This window comes from Cetorhinus maximus, chromosome 18 (genome assembly GCF_964194155.1).
Source record: "Cetorhinus maximus chromosome 18, sCetMax3.hap1.1, whole genome shotgun sequence".
In the NCBI taxonomy this organism is placed as follows: Eukaryota; Metazoa; Chordata; class Chondrichthyes; order Lamniformes; family Cetorhinidae; genus Cetorhinus; species Cetorhinus maximus.
In genome coordinates this window covers 29,593,112-29,610,703 of record NC_135896.1, presented here as the reverse complement: position 1 = coordinate 29,610,703, position 17,592 = coordinate 29,593,112, and the positions used below count along the sequence as shown (strand labels likewise).

Below are 17,592 nucleotides of genomic sequence, written 5' to 3'. Positions count from 1 at the left end.
GGTTTGATGACAATGTTAGGGTTGGACCTGAGAGAATGGAGTGCAGTAAGTTCAGAGAGAGACAGGTTAGAATGGATGAGAGGAGCAGAGAAATTGAGACGACTAATGTCACGCCGACAGTTCTCAATGAAAAGATCAAGAGAAGGTAAGAATCCAGAGGGAGGGGTCCAGGTGGAGGGAGAATATTGGAGGTGGGTAAAAGGATCCGTTGAACGGGGAGAGGACTCCTGCCCAAAGAAGTGAGCACGGAGACGAAGGCGGCGGAAGAAGAGTTCAGCATCGTGCCGAGCCCGAAATTCATTGAGATGAGGACGTAAGGGTATGAAACTAAGTCCTTTGCTGAGCACTGAACGTTCAGCATCGGAGAGGGGAAGGTCAGGGGGTATAGTGAATACACGGCTGGGGCTGGGATTGGAAGACGGGATGGGGACAGAGGGACAGGCAGGGGTGGAGGGTCCTGGATGGGTGTTGACGTCAATGAGTTGTTGGAGCTTGCGTTCCCTAGCACTTGAGAGAAAAAGTTTCTTGTTGAGGCGTCGGATGAGATGAAGAATAAAATGAAACTGGGGGCACGCGCAGCTTTGAAAAAGGGTGCGGCGGTGCTGCTGGAGGGAGAGGTCGAGTGTGTTCATATGGTGGCGCATGGCACTGAGTGTGGATCTCAGAATGCGACGGGAACAGCAGTCCGAGGAACGTTGTATGTCCCGGAGATACCTGTAATCCTGGGTGGGTTCGAAACCTGAGGGATGGAATTTCAGTTGAAATCCACATGGGGTAAGTCGGAGAAGGAGACAGTCATTGAGAAAGGAAATATGGCTGTGAAAGCGGGTTTTAGTAAACACCTTGTCAAACACCAGGAGAGAAATGGAAAGCAATGAAGGTAAACAAGGCAAAAGAGAGATACGAAAATCCTGACGGAGAGTATAGCAAAACTTCTTTAAGGTAGGATAAAAATGTGTTTGTGTATTTGGGTAGTGTAAACAATCACACCTGAAAAAACAATGCATTGCTAGACCTGCAAGACTTAAGTAGTCCATGATTAATTATAATGCCACAATAGTCAAACAAAGACATTCAATAAAAGTAATCTCATTTTCCAAGATTTGGACTTTTGCTTGACATCTCTTATGGCCGCCTACAACCCAAGTGCAGTAACACCAACAGGCTGTAGAAAGTCAAATTAATGCCAGAGTTCATTCTCCACAACAGAAGATGTGGTCAGCCCTTGGACTGTGACCAGAGCAGTACAAGTCTTCACTCCTACTAAAACCAAAAAATGCACAGCTGCTATGTTAACATTGTTGCACAATCCAGAAATACTGAAAAATTGACTCTATAAAGCTTCTCTTCACTGTGGAGGAACTTTGCCAATTATCATTAGAGTTGTTAATGAGCCATCTGATCCTCAGAATGTATACTGGTTGATGTTATTTGCCTTTTAAACAAGTACTAGAAGTCTGATGAGGCCTATGAAGTTGCACCTTTGCCTGAAAATCTACTTATCAGAAAAAGTTGGAAGAGAAACTAAACAACGGTTAAAATTAATCTTGGGTTAATGTACAATGTAATTTTACATATACAGGTCATTACAGAAGTATTTGGAATTGCCTTATTTTGATTCTGCTGTGTTAGTGTCTGCTGCAAGTAACACTAACTCATTTTTAGTAATTGACAAAAACAAGGACCTGCATGTTTGTCTCAACTGTTTTCACATCTTTTACAGAGATATGAATCCTGTTAACTTAAGAAAGGTAAAATGTCAAGACTAATGGTTCAGCTATAAGTGGTTTCAACACATTGACTTGAGACTTCTTAAAGCAAAAGCTAATGGTTAAAACTCAAGTTTAAGTTTTAAAATTCCCCTTACTATGCTTTGAACAATATCCTAACATCCTACACTGCATCTGAATTGATTCCCTCCTTTTACCATGATGACAGTATATTTATAGCCAGTCATCTCGTTGTCTTAATATTCCTGTAGTAATTGTACCCGGCAACCAAGTATTTTTAAACGAGCCAATTTTTCTCAAGTTAATACCTTATACATCACTGAAAATATTGTGCTTTTTCACTAGAAAACCTACATTGAGCGATGGTTTTTTGCAGCTTTACATAAATGAATTTTTTACATAATCAGTTACTGCTCAAATGTCATATAAAAACAGATACTTTATTCCAAGGAACAATTTTGTATAAAAAAAGTCAGTATTGAGGCAGTATGACTTTTGTACACATTTGCATAGTTTTAAAGTTAACTAAGGTACATTCAATTGTACATTCAGTTGTAATTTTTTTGGTGAATAAATCAGAACTTTACAGTCCATTATTCTTGGATGCCAAGTTGGTTTAATTTTTCTCCCCACAGTTATAAAAAGATGGAATGACTTATGTAGTCCTGTACATCAGTTGCCTTCTTGAGCAACACAAGACATTTTAATCACTTCTATCTCGAATATAGACAAGGGAGGACAAGAGCAGCAGCTCTGGAGGTTTATTTAAAAAGACCAAGTTCTCAGTTCTAAGCCCATCATAATGCATCCAATTACCATCAATCATAAAAGCAGCAGAATAATGGTGCTCCTCTTTGTTGAAAAGTGTTGCCCCCTCCAATGTGTATCTAGGACCCAAAGAGACAACAGTTAGCATTACTCTTTGTAAAAAAAAAACTATTTCAACAATTCTCTTAAGTAGAAACTTTAAACTATTACAATATTAATGGTTACCCCATGTTCTGCCAAAAGTTTCCAAAACACATGTACACTTGCTTTCCAATTCAAATTCTCATACAGTCCCTTTCAGTGACTTTGGATTAATATATTTCTCTCTTCCTTATTGATGATATTAAATTTATCTCCCCACCAGACATTATAAAATTCTTTTTGAAGGGTTACAAAACTATCTACTCATTCTACGTTCCAAACTCTCACTAGTACCAGAAGGTTCTGTTCAAGCATGATGATATAATTATGATTAGCCACTTTCTCTGTTTGGATTTCAGGCAGTACTCATATGGTTAAACAAAGGAAGTTTGCAATGACTAAGACTGAACTAGTTCACTTCATATGGAAGGTTGGCGTTCTTTTGCAATTTTGGTATTTATAACTTTTGGTTACTTAACTTCTGCAAGTATCTCTAAACAGAATATGCCACTCCCTTCACTAGTATCAGTCAGACATTTTGAGCAGGACATAAAATGTAATTTCCAGATTACTTCCAGTGCCAGGAATTCGTGAGTTAAGATAAGACACTTTAACACCAGTGGAGAAATTATGTAGGATGGAGGGCTACAGATTTTTGGGGCACTGGGACCTGCTCGAGTTGGACGGGTTGCACCTCAACAGAGCTGGGACTATAGCCTTGTTAAGAGGTTAACTTGTGCTGTGGGGGAGGGCTTAAAATAATCTGGCAGGCTATTGGGCACCAGGATGAAACAAAGGACAAAACAAGATGCACAGTGTACTGGGAGAGATAAATAACACTAGATTAAAGATTGTTCAGAAACAGAGTGGTTCAGACATGGCAAATGCAGGGCATTTAAGATGGTTTTGGAGAGCATATGTGCAAATAGTTGTGTGGTAAACAAGGTTGGTGAGCTGGAGGCACAAGTCGCTACATTGGTTTATGATATAGTGACAATAACACAGATCTGGTTCAAAAAAAGGTGGGGGGGGGGGTTAGAAACATAACATCCCTGGCTACAAGATATTCAGGAAAGATAGGGGATGAGAAAAGAGGGCCGTGGCAGTGTTAATCAGCTAGAATGGCCGAGTACATGATCCACCTCAGCATCCACCCCATCATCACAAATGCCAGTCTTCAGCCAGTTTGATTCACTTCACACAATATCAAGAAATGGCCGAGTACACTGAATACAGCAAAAACTATAGGCTTAGACAACATCCTGGTTATAGTTCTGAAGACGTGTCCCAAAACTAGCTGTGCCCCTGGTCAAACTGTTCTAATAGTTAGAACACTGGCATCTATCCAACAGCTTTTAAAAAAGTTCATTCACGGGAGGTGGGCATCACTGGCAAGGCTAGCATTTATTGCCCATACCTAATTGCCCTTGAAGTTGATGGTGAGCCACCTCCTTGAGCAGCTGCAGTACATGTGGGTAGGTGCACCCACAGTGCTTTTGGGGAGGGTGTTCCAGGACTTTGAGTGACAATGCAGAAATGGCGATTATAGTTCCAAGTCAGGATGGTGTGTGACTTGGAGGGGAACTTGGGGTGTTGGTGGTCTGATGCATCTGCTGCCCTTGTCATTCTAGGTGGTAAAGATTGTGTTTGGAAGGTGCTGTTGAAGAAGCCTTGGTGAGTTACTACAGTGCAACTTGTAGATGATACACACTGCAGCACTGTGCACCAATGCAGGAGGGAGTGAATGTTTAAGGTGGTGGTGGACTGTCAATCAAGTAGGCCGATTTATCCTGGAGAGTAGAGTTTCCACCGTTGTTGGAATTGTGTTTATCAAGGTACGTGGAGAATATTTCATCACATTCCTGACTTGCATACAATGGAAAGGCTTTGGGAGTCAGGCACAGAATATCCAGTTTCTGACATGCTCTTGTAGCCAAAGTATTTATGGGTTTGGTCCAGTTAGGTTTCCGGTCAATGGTGACCTCCAAGAGGTTGATGGTGGGGGACTCAATGTCAGTAAGGCCATTGAATTCAAGTCTAGGTGGTTATAATCACTTGGAGATTTATCGTTGCCTGGCACTTGTGCAGAACAAATGTCACTTACTACTTTTCACCCCCAAGCCTTGATAAATGCGGGCATGGACTACTTCATATGAGGATTTGCAAATAGGAGTGAACACTGCAATCATCCCCACTTCTGATATTATGATGGAGAGGTCATCGATGAATCATCTGAAGAAGTTTGGGCTTCTAGGACACCACTATCAAACTCCTGCTGTGATGCTTTGAGGTTGATGATTGGCCTCCAGCTGTGTATTAGGAAATACGAAATGCTGTCTACCGTGGGGGTCAGATCAAGTACACTGTGGGACAGAAAATCTAGGTCACTGTGTTTAGTGTTACAATCTCTGTAGAGACTGATAACTTTTAAAAAGAAATTTGAACTTCCAGTTAATGACTGAAAGGGTGACAAGGCAAAATTTCACATTAAGACGTTTACTGTAACAAATTAAACACTATTATTGTAAGCATTTATACTTTATACTTAAATTAATTATATATAAAGTATTTATACTTTAGATTACAGAACCGAATCCCCCATTTTACTTTTAATGCAAATGAAAAAGAAACTTCACAAATATACTTTACACCGTCCTTTAAGTAGACATTCAATTTTCCCAGACTCAGTTCAAACTGATTCTTAACTTCGAGGGTTTACTTGCTTTCCTTTTGCAGTCTGGTAACTTTTAACTCCAGAATTATCTGAGTGTTTTTCTTGAGAGATTCTCCCTCTAGTGAAAGCTAGACAAAACTTCCGGTCTTGTTTCAAATTCTCATGAATTTGGTCTTTTCAATCCAAGTGTGAGCTCCCACCTGCAATCCTGCACAGTGAACCATAGAAACTTTTGGCCTCTAGCTACTCTCTCTTCTAGATCCTGGCAGACTGTCTGTGTCTACAAGTTTCAGGTATATCTTAAAACACTGCCATGGGGATGGGCTTCAACAGGGGAAATGTGAATCACATTGACCTTGCATCCAGGCAGAAATGCTGTTTAGCTATCCTTGAGATACCAACTCTTATCTTGGAGGTAAATGGACAGTTTAAAGCCCAAATGTTTACAACCCAACATTCTCAACATCTTCTTGGGACTTTGGGGACTAGCAGGCTAACCACTGTAAACACAGATGCTGCCGCCATTGTCTCCAAGTATAAACACCTTACACCTTCTACCCATCAAAACAATCTGGCCTTCCTTTAATCTTTAACAGACCCCTCAACTAGGCCAATTGTCAGGCAGACTTCAGAACAGATCACAACCCCCTTTGTTTTACCCTAAATTAAAGGCACAGTCCCAAAACAATCTTTTAAACCTCAACTGTAATATTAGTGATAACACTAAAGCATTAAAAACTACAGCCAAACTTACTCCTACCTATTTGCTACTTTTAAAGAGAGAATCAGTTAAGATTAAAGAGCCACCCAAAATATGCACTTTAGCTAATGTCTGAATGCATTAAATGCTCAATTACTTTCTATCCAGACTGCACAAATACCTTTGGCTAGTGCAAAATATGCCAAAGTCCTACCTTTGTTTTGCTACAGCCAAAGTATATGGGACATAGGGCAATTCCTCAGATTTCCATTGCTCCATATTTAGGATGACAAATGGAGGAGCATCATGACAAAAAATTCTTTGTGTGAACTCACGCTGACCATTACATCTAGAAGAAGAAATGCAGTGAGTAACAGAGATGTATGCTAGAAGCACCAGTCTCAGGGATACCCATTGACCTATACATGATCAAAATAATTCTCCAACAGGAGAAGATTTGACTTCCAATCTGGAACATTTCTGCAGTCCAAGTAGCATGAGTTTTCAGTTAAGATGCTTTTAAGGTAACCTTACATTATATCTCCTTCAAAAAGTGAAAAGGTAAGCTGGAAAACTCATCTCCTGGTAGAATGAACACTCACCTTTAAGCAAAGATACTGCATAACTTAAACTAATACTAAAGCTATTTAATTAGAAAGGACAACACAAAAAATAACATTGGCAACATACATCACTACAAGCTTACTGTGTACTGTATGGAGTACAAAAAATGTTTTCTAAAAAAAAGGAACCAGATGAACATGCACATTTTCTTCTCCTTAGAACAGAAATTTTTCTTTTTATTATTCATTCATGGGACGTGGGTGTCACTGCTAGGCCAGCATTTATTGCCCATCCCTAACTGCCCTTGTTCAGAGGCCATTTAAGAGCCAACCACATTGCTGTGGGTCTGGAATCACATGTTGGCCAGGCCAGACCAGATTTCCTTCCCTAAAAGGACACTGGTGAACCAGATGGGTTTTTACAACAATTGACAATGGTTCCATGGTCATCATTAGACTTTTAATTCCAGGTTTTTATTGAATTCAAATTCCACCATCTGCCATGGCAGTATTTGAACCCAGGTCTCCAGAGCATTACCCTGGGTATCTGGATTACTAGTCCAGCAACAATACCACTATGCCATTGCCTCCCCTAATAAAATCAGCAGAGTGTGAGCTGGTTAATAACTTCCAAACCCGTGGGCTGCCTTAAATTTCTTTGTGGCGATCCAATACGTTTAAACTATTAATTTTGGGGCAACTAACATCTGAAGATTTTTAAATCAAACTATTTATGATAGACGATGCAATGGAAATGTTCACTCTGAATTTAGAAAGTATTACGTGCATTTGAAGTGATGATTTTTTAAAAAATTGACCTCTTTCCTTTATTTCCTGAATGTCTGATCCAAGGTATTGTAGCAATTAAACTCTCAAATTAATTCAAATGTTTTGAGGTGAGGTTAATTTTAAAAAATGGAGAGTCTATAGATTGTCTGAATTACTGTTAGTGTAAAATTTCAAGTTTTGTAAAGGGGTGGTAGGGATAAGGGAAAAGATGCCTCCTTATTTCTTTAGGAATGCACAAAAACCTCAAATCTTTGTAAAGAAATGTGTCCAATTTTAAATTTGTTGTAACACCCTGGATAGAAGAGCATAGTACATAAGAATTTTATAGTACACATCTGTACTTAAATGTTCAGGAAAAGAAAGGTAAACCCTTTGAGCTACATCCTAAATCATACTTCAAACAGACAGTCATGGCAGGATTATCACAGCATTATTGACATATATCCTACTAGGGAATATTGTATTTTTTGAGCGCCTGACTAGATGGATGAAGCTTATTTTTAAAAGTTTGAGTCACCCTGAAACTGCATCCTGCGGTAAAAATCAAAACTAACTGCACAGTTGGACTAAATGCCAGTTACATCCAAAGCGAATGGAGGGCTCTATATTTAAAACACCACTTACCCAGCCCACTATCATACCTTCTAATGGCCAGCTACAGAGCAGTAAAGACATTGAGCTGGGAGCAGGTCTTTAGCCAGTTCTCTCAGCCAAGGAATTCTCGGGGAGAGGAAAAAAGAGTCAACTGCAAAGTAAAGTTTCTCTTTAATAACTTTGGACATGTGTTCAGACAGAAAAGGACAAAGAGGCATTTGTTTACTGGACACCATTTTGGTTATTTATTATTCAGCTTCTGGGTTATACCAAAATTGCTTGCTTATTGCTTAATTTAAATACTGGCACAGCTCCAGCCAGATTTCTATCATTGTAACTCATTTCCTGCAATGGACATTAACCCAGTGCATGCTAAATGCACAATTAAGTGACCAGCAAATACATACTTACAGTTTGTGTTCAGTTTATAAGAACATGAAGTAAGTCGGTCAACATACCCAAGTTCTTCGCACAGCTCAGTCCTGGGACAGAATAATTCGTTCACTGCTGCTTGAATTACATCACCCAGGAGAGAATCATGTGAAGGACTTCAGAAAAAAAAAGATATCTTAGCATCCAAATTGGAAATCATATAAACAGTAACACCTGCATATTGCCAATATATTCCACCTTAAAATTAGTTTAAAAGATGACAATGAATTTCAGACTAAAAATGCTCACAGTAACACAGCTAATGTGTTGATTATGATAATGATTTCAAAAATAGTAATATAATTTTGTGGTGGGACTAATTCTAGCAATAACTTGATTGTTTTTAATCATTTTGATTTGCATGTAGCACATGCACAATGCATAATGAACCCAAGTTTATATTAGCCAGAAGGTACCTCCCATGAATTGTATTTGGTTATAATAAAATTCGTGATGAAATTAACGAATGTAGTATTTACAAATTCTGGTAATTTTCTTGCAAATCAAGCCTCCTTTGTTCGAATACCTTTCCCCAAAGTAAATACACAACATGGTGATGGCATAAGTGAATGGCTATAAATGTGATGTTTGTTCAGTGTAGATTTTAATTACTTTTTTCAGCTAGCTTCCTTAGTCTTTGAAAGCAGATTTTCAACTCCATCTACTTCCTAAAAACTTCTATCCTGCATTGAAGACTTTTAGAGCTGTCAAGTTTAAAAATAATTCCTCTTCAACATGCGTTTAACTTTAAGTTTAAAAATCTGTGCCAGTCAATTTTATTTACGCACCTTTGGATAAGTAAACAAAAATACAAAACTCTGATAAAACGTGTTAGCTTTGGACTTTGCAGTTAGGTGGTATAGAAATTATGCAACTAAGTGGCAATAAATGACCTTGTTACAAATGTTATTAAAGGGATACATGACAGTCATTTGTTTTTAGCCCATTCCCTCTCCCCAAGTGAGCTTTAGAATAAATTGATGAATTGCATTGCAAAAGGACAGTCCAAAACCAGTTTCTGTTCTTAAAGTACTCATTTGTTGTCTGGTTTCTACCAACTAATTGCATTTTTCTCCGCCCAAGGAATATTTTAACATGCACAGATAAAATTCCAATTAACTAAATATTTAAAAACAAAATTTCAACTTTAGCATAAAACAAACCTATTCCATCATAGGAGCATTTATAGAGTTGTAGCATTTTGTGGGGACAGGTTCACATTAATGCAATAGCAGAATTATAATCTATTTCAGATATGTGATGTAAAACAAAATTACAGACTTAACTGGTAAAATCTCAGTCACCACGTGATGTATCCCAGACTGAAATTTTATAGGATCGTATAAATCCTAACGTATTGAGAGCCTAATACTCTCATTAAAAAATCTGTACCAGAATGAAGCTCGTTATATTCCACCCAACTTCAAAATTACATGTCTATTGCACCCACTTAGGTTGTCTTATTTCCCACAGCAACTATTTATCAGTTCCTTGGTATGGCAATTTAAAAACATCATTTTTGTCCTGTGAACCCAGTCAGAACAGCTTAGACTGTCCTAATTTATTTCATACAACCCTCACAGTTTGCTGGATTCAATCTGAGGTACTAAACACAGGTTCCAATGCTGCAAGGAAAAAAAAAGTTTCCTTACTATTTATATAAAAGGATCAACCTACGCGATAATAATTGTCTTGCGCTGATCTTCCTGCGCACGTGCCGGACATCTCCCATTAGAACAGAAAGTTTCCTGAATAGTGGACATAAGGTTCTCCAGGTTTCTTGTGAAGTTTTCATGTTCATTTCCAAAAAGATCAATTTCTAGCGAGGCCTTGTGGACTTCTGATTTGTACTGACATTTTTCCATTTTATCCCAAATCCACAACAACTTCACAGTTGTGAATTTACAAGAATCCATCAAATACAGAAAGCGCTCAACAAATTCCTTTCCTAAGTAGCTTGATAACTCTCTACAAAAATTCTCATTTTCACTGAGAATTACATACAGCAACATCAAAAACCCATCAATGCTGCAAGTGTTTTTTAGGCTTATCCTAACATACAGTGGAGTGCAAGCCATTGCCTTTCTTCCAGCTTTAATGGTATACACTCCACCCCATGGAAGAACAGGTCTCCAGAAAGATCTATCTTCATTTGAATTATTTGTAACAGATGCTCGGATCTCTTCAAATAACGTTTTTGTCCTGGAATAAAGATAGAAAAAAAGCACTGTGCTTAGATATTCATGAAATGATACAAGCCAATGCATATAGTACTGAGCATTATCAATCAATCAATCAATGCAAAGATAAAACATTTTCCATTTTTCTGCTTGGTTATTCTTCATGATGTGGCTATCCTGATAGGTCCAATAGTGTTATTTTAACCTTCATGAAACTACTAGCTAACAGGGTAATGTTGTCATTTAATAGATTATAAAACCAGATCTCAGCGGTTAGGCAATCGGATTTCTCAAATTCACCAGCACAAGTGGAGGATAATTCAACCAGCAGAGTGCGCTTGGGAATGCTGCAATCTTTAAAATAGAATGTACACTTCAATTGTTTTAGTAATTTTATTGTAATTGTTTGTCTGCTTGGCAATCAATCTACAACTGTTTCAAAGTATATTCTGGTGGTTTTATGTAAATGAAATTTTTACAAAGACAGAATATGCTCATAAAATTAACCAGTCTATTAATGGATAAATTCATATAATGCAAAAGTAAATATTGTGATGCTGGAAAATGCTGGAATTACTCAATAGGTCAGGCAGCATCTGTAGAGAGAAAAACAGAGTTAACGTTTCTCTGATGGAAAGACACAAACCTGATTTCTATCTGCACAGATACTGATTGGTCTGATGAGTGTTTGCAGCATTTCCTGGTTTTGTTCATTTAATGCTATGCGATCAAAAGATTATAAGAAATAAGGAGCAGGAATAGGCTCTTCAGCCCCTTGAGCCTGCTCCACCATTCAATAAGATCATGGGTGATCTGAGTGTGGTTTTTCCTTCATTTTCCTGTCTGCCAGCCATAACCCTTGTCGTTCAAAAATCTGTCCAACTCAGCCTTGAATATATTAATTGACCCAGCCACCACTGCTCTCTGGGGAGTGGGAATACTTAGAATTTACAGCACAGAAACAGGCCACTCAGCCCTACAGATCTATGCCAGGGTTTATGCTTCCCACAAGTCTCCTCCCATCCCACTATATTAAAGCCCATCAGCATATCCTTCTATTCCTTTCTCCCTGATGTACTTACTCATTTAGAATCAATGCTATTTGGAACAATGAATCTGTAGGTAGCAATTTCCATATTCTAACCACTCCAAGTAAAGAAGTTCCTCCCAAATTCCTTATTGGATTTATTAGTGACTACTTTAGATTTATATCTCCTAGTTTTGGATACCCTTCCCCAAAATGGAAACATTTATATATCTAATCTTTCAAACCCCTTTATAATTTTAAAAACCTCTTAGGTCACCCCTCAGTCTTCTCTTTTCTACAGAAAAGTTCCCCAGTATGTTCAGTTTTAATTATAACCCCTCAGTTCTGTTATCACCCTTGTAAGTGCTGGAAGGTTAAAATAACGACTTGCATCACCTTTTTGGAATATTGAAGCCAAAACTGTGCATACTTTTTGAAATGTGGGATAACCAAGGTTCTATTCGCTTTTAATTCCGACAATACAACTCACCTCCATCAAGCCAGCAGCTGAAAATATACGACTAATATCATAGTTCTAAAGCAATCTTTGATTCAGATGAGGTATACAATTCACTAAAGCATCTACGATTATGATCTTATCTGGCTTTCTTAATTGAATTCACTCTGTTATTGATTATTCATACACATAACTACACAGGACAGTTAAGTGGATCATTTGTTTCTCCAAATCACAAATTTATGGGAAACCTTGGAAAAAACCTGTACTGTACTAAAAACAATGGTACCGATCTTTAAAATGAGACAAAAACTGCCCCCCCCAACTTAGCAAAAAAATCAAATTCCATACGAAACCCTATCCCAAGTTCCAAGATACTAGTCCGACAGAGAGCAAAAATAGTAGCGGTCTAGTTATTGTTACTACTACTACTGCTTCTCTTTGCTAAAGTAATTTAATTCAAATTACCCAATAATTCATTTTTGAACTCTAAATTCCTACTTTCCTCTTATTATGTTGCTTAATTCAAATTATTGGAATTATTCAAATTTTAACACCAAGAATTACTTCAAATTATGAGTAAATGATTATTTATTAAATTTTCTTCCAAATGCAAAACTCCAACATTCCATAACATTAGGATACTATTTCCCCTCACGTCATATCTTAAAACTATTAAAAATGCTTACAATTTGCAAAGAAATATAATGACTCACCAAATTACTTAAGCAAATGCAAATGGTAAATTATGATAACTTTAGTACACTGAGGGGGTACTGCAGTATGAATGCAGTACAAGAAAGTCTTTGCATACAATTGGAAAATTTAACTGCATAACCATTTTCAAAAACATATGAAATCAACTATTTTGTACCTAATGTCTGCAGTTTTATATATCAAGTGCACACCTTCTGCATATTCATAAAATAATTATTAGAAGTATGTGGCCCTATCTAAATCAAATTATTTTAATAGACTTACAGAGTGAAGCCCACATAGTGTTTTCGCCGCTAATTAGATAACCTCATGCTTGATCTGGAGTGTGGAATCTATTTTCAGTAAGATGTTATTGCTTAACTGACAAAATCTCTATATAGTGCATGCATGGCGAGGATAGTCAATTAGTTGGCACATGTAGACATTGCTCTGTACAGAGACACTTGCTATGAGTTTATGCCAAATCTGTGTCTATAAATATCACTTGCATCAACAAAAGCAGGCCAAGGGGAATCTGCTTCCTGTTTACATTAAATTGCCTCAGAATTAATTCTGGCTTTAAGAGCTCTGACATATGTGCGGGTCATTCATGCTGCCCAGATTACAAGTTTTTATCGCTGTCAAGTGAGATGTAATTTTGGTCTGGTGCAAGTACAAGAATCTAATGGATTGCAGTTTAAATACAAACTTAGGTATTCTAACTAGATAATATAGGTTATTAAAATGAATATGTAAATAGATAGACACTACAACTTAAAAAGGACCTAAAAGGTTATGTCAACAACTTACATGACAAATTAATTATCACTTGACACTGTCTTTATCTAAACCTAAGTGAACAAAGAACTTGCTATGACCATTCAAATTATAAATGCACTATAACTTTTTGAAAGAAATATAACTTTAAAAATTTTAACAATTAAAACTTCTGATTCATTTGGCAAGGTGATGTTTCTACTTATGCTACCTGAAGCCAACTATTGGATATACAAAAGAGACTGGTCTCATTCCAATCTTTCCTACTTCCCTGTGCAAAAGTGTCTGGCCTTCACGGAACACCTTCCCCACAACAGCAAAGCAGGGAACTTAGTATAGTAGTAGGAGAAACAAAGATAAACTTACATTCTGCCACTCAACCATTTTTCCACCATGCTGTTTAAGGCTCGTCAAAAGGAATCTGAACAGCAATAACAAAGTTACAGATCATCCACCAACTGAAAGAGATTATACAATCATCGAAACATACAGCACAGAAGGAGGTCAGTCAGCCCAAGGGGCCTGTTCTGGCTCTTTGAAAGAGCAGTCATGCTTAATCCCATACCCTGCTTTTCATCCATAACCCTGTTAAGTGTTGCATCCTCAATTCCCTTTCAAAATTCTGTGGAATCATTTATCATACATACAATACACTAGGCAAACCACTCCAAATAAAATGTACAGTATAGACGTTTAAACAGTAATTTGAACTGCTTCCCTATGGATATAATAGCTGCCACTATGACTTTGTAAAATTAAGTTATAGGTTGAATCATATCTAGTATTATCTTAGTGCAAAAGGACAACCTGTATTATCTTTGTTGCTCACGTAATCAGCAATTTCTGTGATACGTTATAGTGATGAATACAATAAATTTAATTACAAGTGTATCTCAGTACTTGTCTTCCTTTTCTTCACCATAACCTGCTACTCATAGGCTTTTTACAGTGCTAATATTGGCAACTGGCTGCATAGAACCAAAGCACAGAAGTAGCTTTTCTTGTCATACTGTTGAGTTAAAAAACTTGCATGATTTAAATTTTATATTTACTTGTCACTTTGCTACATATTCAAAAATATTGTGCATTAATATAAATGAACTATTCCTTCAGTATTTCTGCAATATAGTGCACTGATGCCAGTTCTGCAGAAACTATTGTTTTCATATTTAAAGTCACCGTTTATTCAGTAAGCAACAATACCTTTCCTTTTGGCTGCAATAGGTGCATACAGGCCAGAGATTATAAACCTATTTCAGCCAAGTATTAAATTAATTCAGTAGTAGCACTCCGACATCTGAATTTAAAAAAAATTAAGGTTCAAATACCAATCCAGGAATTGAACACTTCAATACAGTTTCTGGATGATGATAAGATTGAGTAGATAAGGTATATTCCCTGGATTTTAGAGAAATGGAAGGTGATCTACCTGAGATACAAAATTCTTAAGGAGCTTGACACAGGAGATGCTGAGAAAATGTTTCCACTGGCTGGGGAATAATGGGATATGGGGTCACAGTCTCAGAAAAAGGGATCAGCCATTTAGGACTGAGATGAGGAGAAATTTATTCATTCAAAGGCTTGTGAATCTTTGGAATTCTCTACCCCAGAGATACTTAGCCATTGAATATATTCAAGACAGAGGTCAATAAATTTGGGGGTATTAAAGAAATTAAGGGATATGGGGATTCTGCAGCAAGGTTGGAGTTGAGAATCAGCCATGATTTTTCTGGTGGAGCAGGCATGAAGGATCAAATGGCCTACTCCAGCTCTTATTTCTTCTGTTTTTATGTGAGACTGCTCCATTGTTGGAGGTGTTTTCTTTTGGATGAGACCTTAAACCTGGTCAGATAGATGCAAAAGATTTCTTCAAAAGAAATAAATTGGTCATTGATCTCATTGCTGCCTCATCTCTGACTCACTGTGCATTGCTGCCTTTGCCTAATAAACGTGACAACACAAAAAAAATCATTGTGAAGCACCATGGGACATCCTGTAAATATAAAATGCACTGAATAAGTACAAGTTGTTCCTTTCACTGGTCCTTACAAATGTTCCAGACAAGAAGAAAATAGCCAACTGTCCAAAATCGCATTGGCTATCTTGCTTAAAGAAGCTTTTGACATCCACTGGGGGAAAAAAAAATGTAAAATCCAGCTGCTTCCATCTTAGTGTTTTTATGCCAGCTTCAATTATGGACAGAATAATGAGTTTGTATTTCAGTATTGGCCTAAGGCTGCCAAAACCCTGAATCCTCTACCTGTGGAATGTCCTGGGGATTCACCAGGGTCCACAGATGTTGGATTCTTTAGCTCTATGCCTCTTATGGCTCTGCATTGACTCAATTAGTCACCGCTGGGCCTGGGCAAATGCTATCAAGCAGCATTTCTTCCTTTCTGTCCCATTACGCTGAGCACGAGACACGAAAACACCTCCAACAAGTGAGCACGAGTACGACAAGTATCACCCTGATGACACCCCTCCCTTTGCAATACAATCGGTATTCTTTAAGTACACACTTATTAGTCTGCTGAGTTGGGATCCAGTTGTGCCGGACTCTCTTTTCCCTGTATGTTGACAAGTCGCCATTTCCAACACTACGGATACTGACTCATGATGGACACCATCATACACAAGTCAATTCCCTAACTCAGAGCGTCGCCCTGTATAGGGTACATTTACTCCGGTGGTAGTGTACTCTATTCTTTCGTTGTGTCACGGTATCATATTTCCAATCGAAGGATCAAGTTCGGCCTTCATCTTAATTTATAAATCCAACCTGTCACCACAGTGGTAGACCAAGCCGCCATTGCTCTTATTAAAAACATTGCAAATTTTCATATCGTACATCTCGATTTACCCAATCTAACTTTTCCCTTGCCCAATTCTCCATCCGTTGTAAGACAGCAGTGCACAATTCACAGGCATATCTTGGCATTGCAAGTTTTTTAAAAAAAGCATGACTGTACCAACAAAACAAACTTCTGAAAAAGGAGTTGTGTGAGATGCCTTCATGAAATAAAGCTGCACAGAAATTCACTTCGGCTAAATTACGAAGCGATCAGGTCTGCTGTAAATATATACAGAAATCTGACTGGTCTCGAAAAACCGAAGTGCATTTTGTAATTAAGGAGTGATTGAGAATGTTTTGAAAGCTGCACTGGACTGAGGCCCAGTGACAAACACACCTCCTGCAGGCAGTAAACTCTAGACAAGTTGTACAGCGAATTCACGCCAGACTCTCACTCGCTCCTGTTTAATTTCATCGCTAAACAGGATTTAATTTTACCTCTCGGGCTGGCAATGTCCCCTCCCCGTCTGTTTCAAGAAGTTGTGGACGTCGCCTGCCTTTCCGACAACAGTCACGCCATAAGGCACAGAGATAGCATCCATATCACCATCGCTCACTCCCGGTAAACATGCCCCACCAGCCGACCCGCGGGCCGCCAGCTCTTGTTATTGTGCAACGTCACCAGCCGTCCCAGCTCACACCACGACACACCCCCCCCGACAGGGGCGGAGCTCGCGCAGCGGGTGGGGTAAGGGGCGGAGCTCGCGCGGCGGGTGGGGTAAGGGGCGGGGCTTGGTTGGGAGCCAGAGCTGCGTCAAGTTTTTTTTACCGGCAGCTGTAGTTTGCGAGTAATTGGCACCTGTTTGTGTGTTTTAAGGTGCCAGCAGCAGGGTTCAGTGAATCTGCCATTCCAGGCAAGACTGAATTCAGTTCTCCTACCTCTCCCTGGACAATGACCCCACCACTGAACATAAAGTCATTGTTTCCAGGACTGTTACTGACCTCATCTCCTCTGGAGATCTTCCTCCCTCAGCTTCCAACCTGATAGTCTCCCAACCTCGGACGGCCCGCTTCTACCTCCTACCCAAAATCCACAAACAGAACTGTCCCGGCAGACCGATCGTGTCAGCCTGTTCCTGCCCCATGGAACTCATTTCTCGCTATATTGACTCCATTCTCTCTCCCCTTGTCCAGTCCCTTCCCACCTACATCCGTGATTCCTCTGACACCCTACATCATGTCAACAATTTCCAGTTCCCTGGCCCCAACCGCT

General features: G+C 38.7%; 1 protein-coding gene across 6 annotated transcripts; it reads right to left on the bottom strand.

Moving 5' to 3' along the window:
* Positions 1-1,547: 1,547 nt before the first annotated feature.
* On the bottom strand, positions 1,548-17,016 carry dorip1 (dopamine receptor interacting protein 1). Of its 6 annotated transcripts, none has more exons than XM_078562308.1 (6): positions 16,818-17,016; positions 13,895-13,949; positions 10,069-10,593; positions 8,418-8,507; positions 6,228-6,362; positions 1,548-2,617 (listed from the first exon to the last, which is right to left on the bottom strand). In XM_078562308.1, exons 2-6 carry the CDS (start codon positions 13,921-13,923, stop codon positions 2,434-2,436), a joined length of 963 nt encoding a protein of 320 aa, XP_078418434.1. In that variant the 5' UTR covers positions 13,924-13,949; positions 16,818-17,016; the 3' UTR covers positions 1,548-2,433. The 6 variants fall into 6 exon arrangements, with proteins under 6 accessions (XP_078418434.1, XP_078418435.1, XP_078418432.1 ...); XM_078562309.1 differs by having other exon boundaries at positions 13,895-13,986; positions 16,818-16,957; XM_078562306.1 differs by lacking the exon at positions 13,895-13,949 and having other exon boundaries at positions 16,818-17,006.
* Between the last annotated feature and the right edge of the window lie 576 nt (positions 17,017-17,592).

Coding starts and splice junctions, on each gene's coding strand:
- dorip1 (XM_078562306.1), bottom strand. CDS start 16,921: ATGGATGCTATCTCTGTGCCTTATGGCGTGACTGTTGTCGGAAAGGCA. Junction 10,594..16,817: donor GGACATTGCCAGCCCGAGAG/GTAAAATTAAAT, acceptor TCTTTATTCCAG/GACAAAAACGTTATTTGAAG. Junction 8,508..10,068: donor CGCAAGACAATTATTATCGC/GTAGGTTGATCC, acceptor TTTTTTCTGAAG/TCCTTCACATGATTCTCTCC.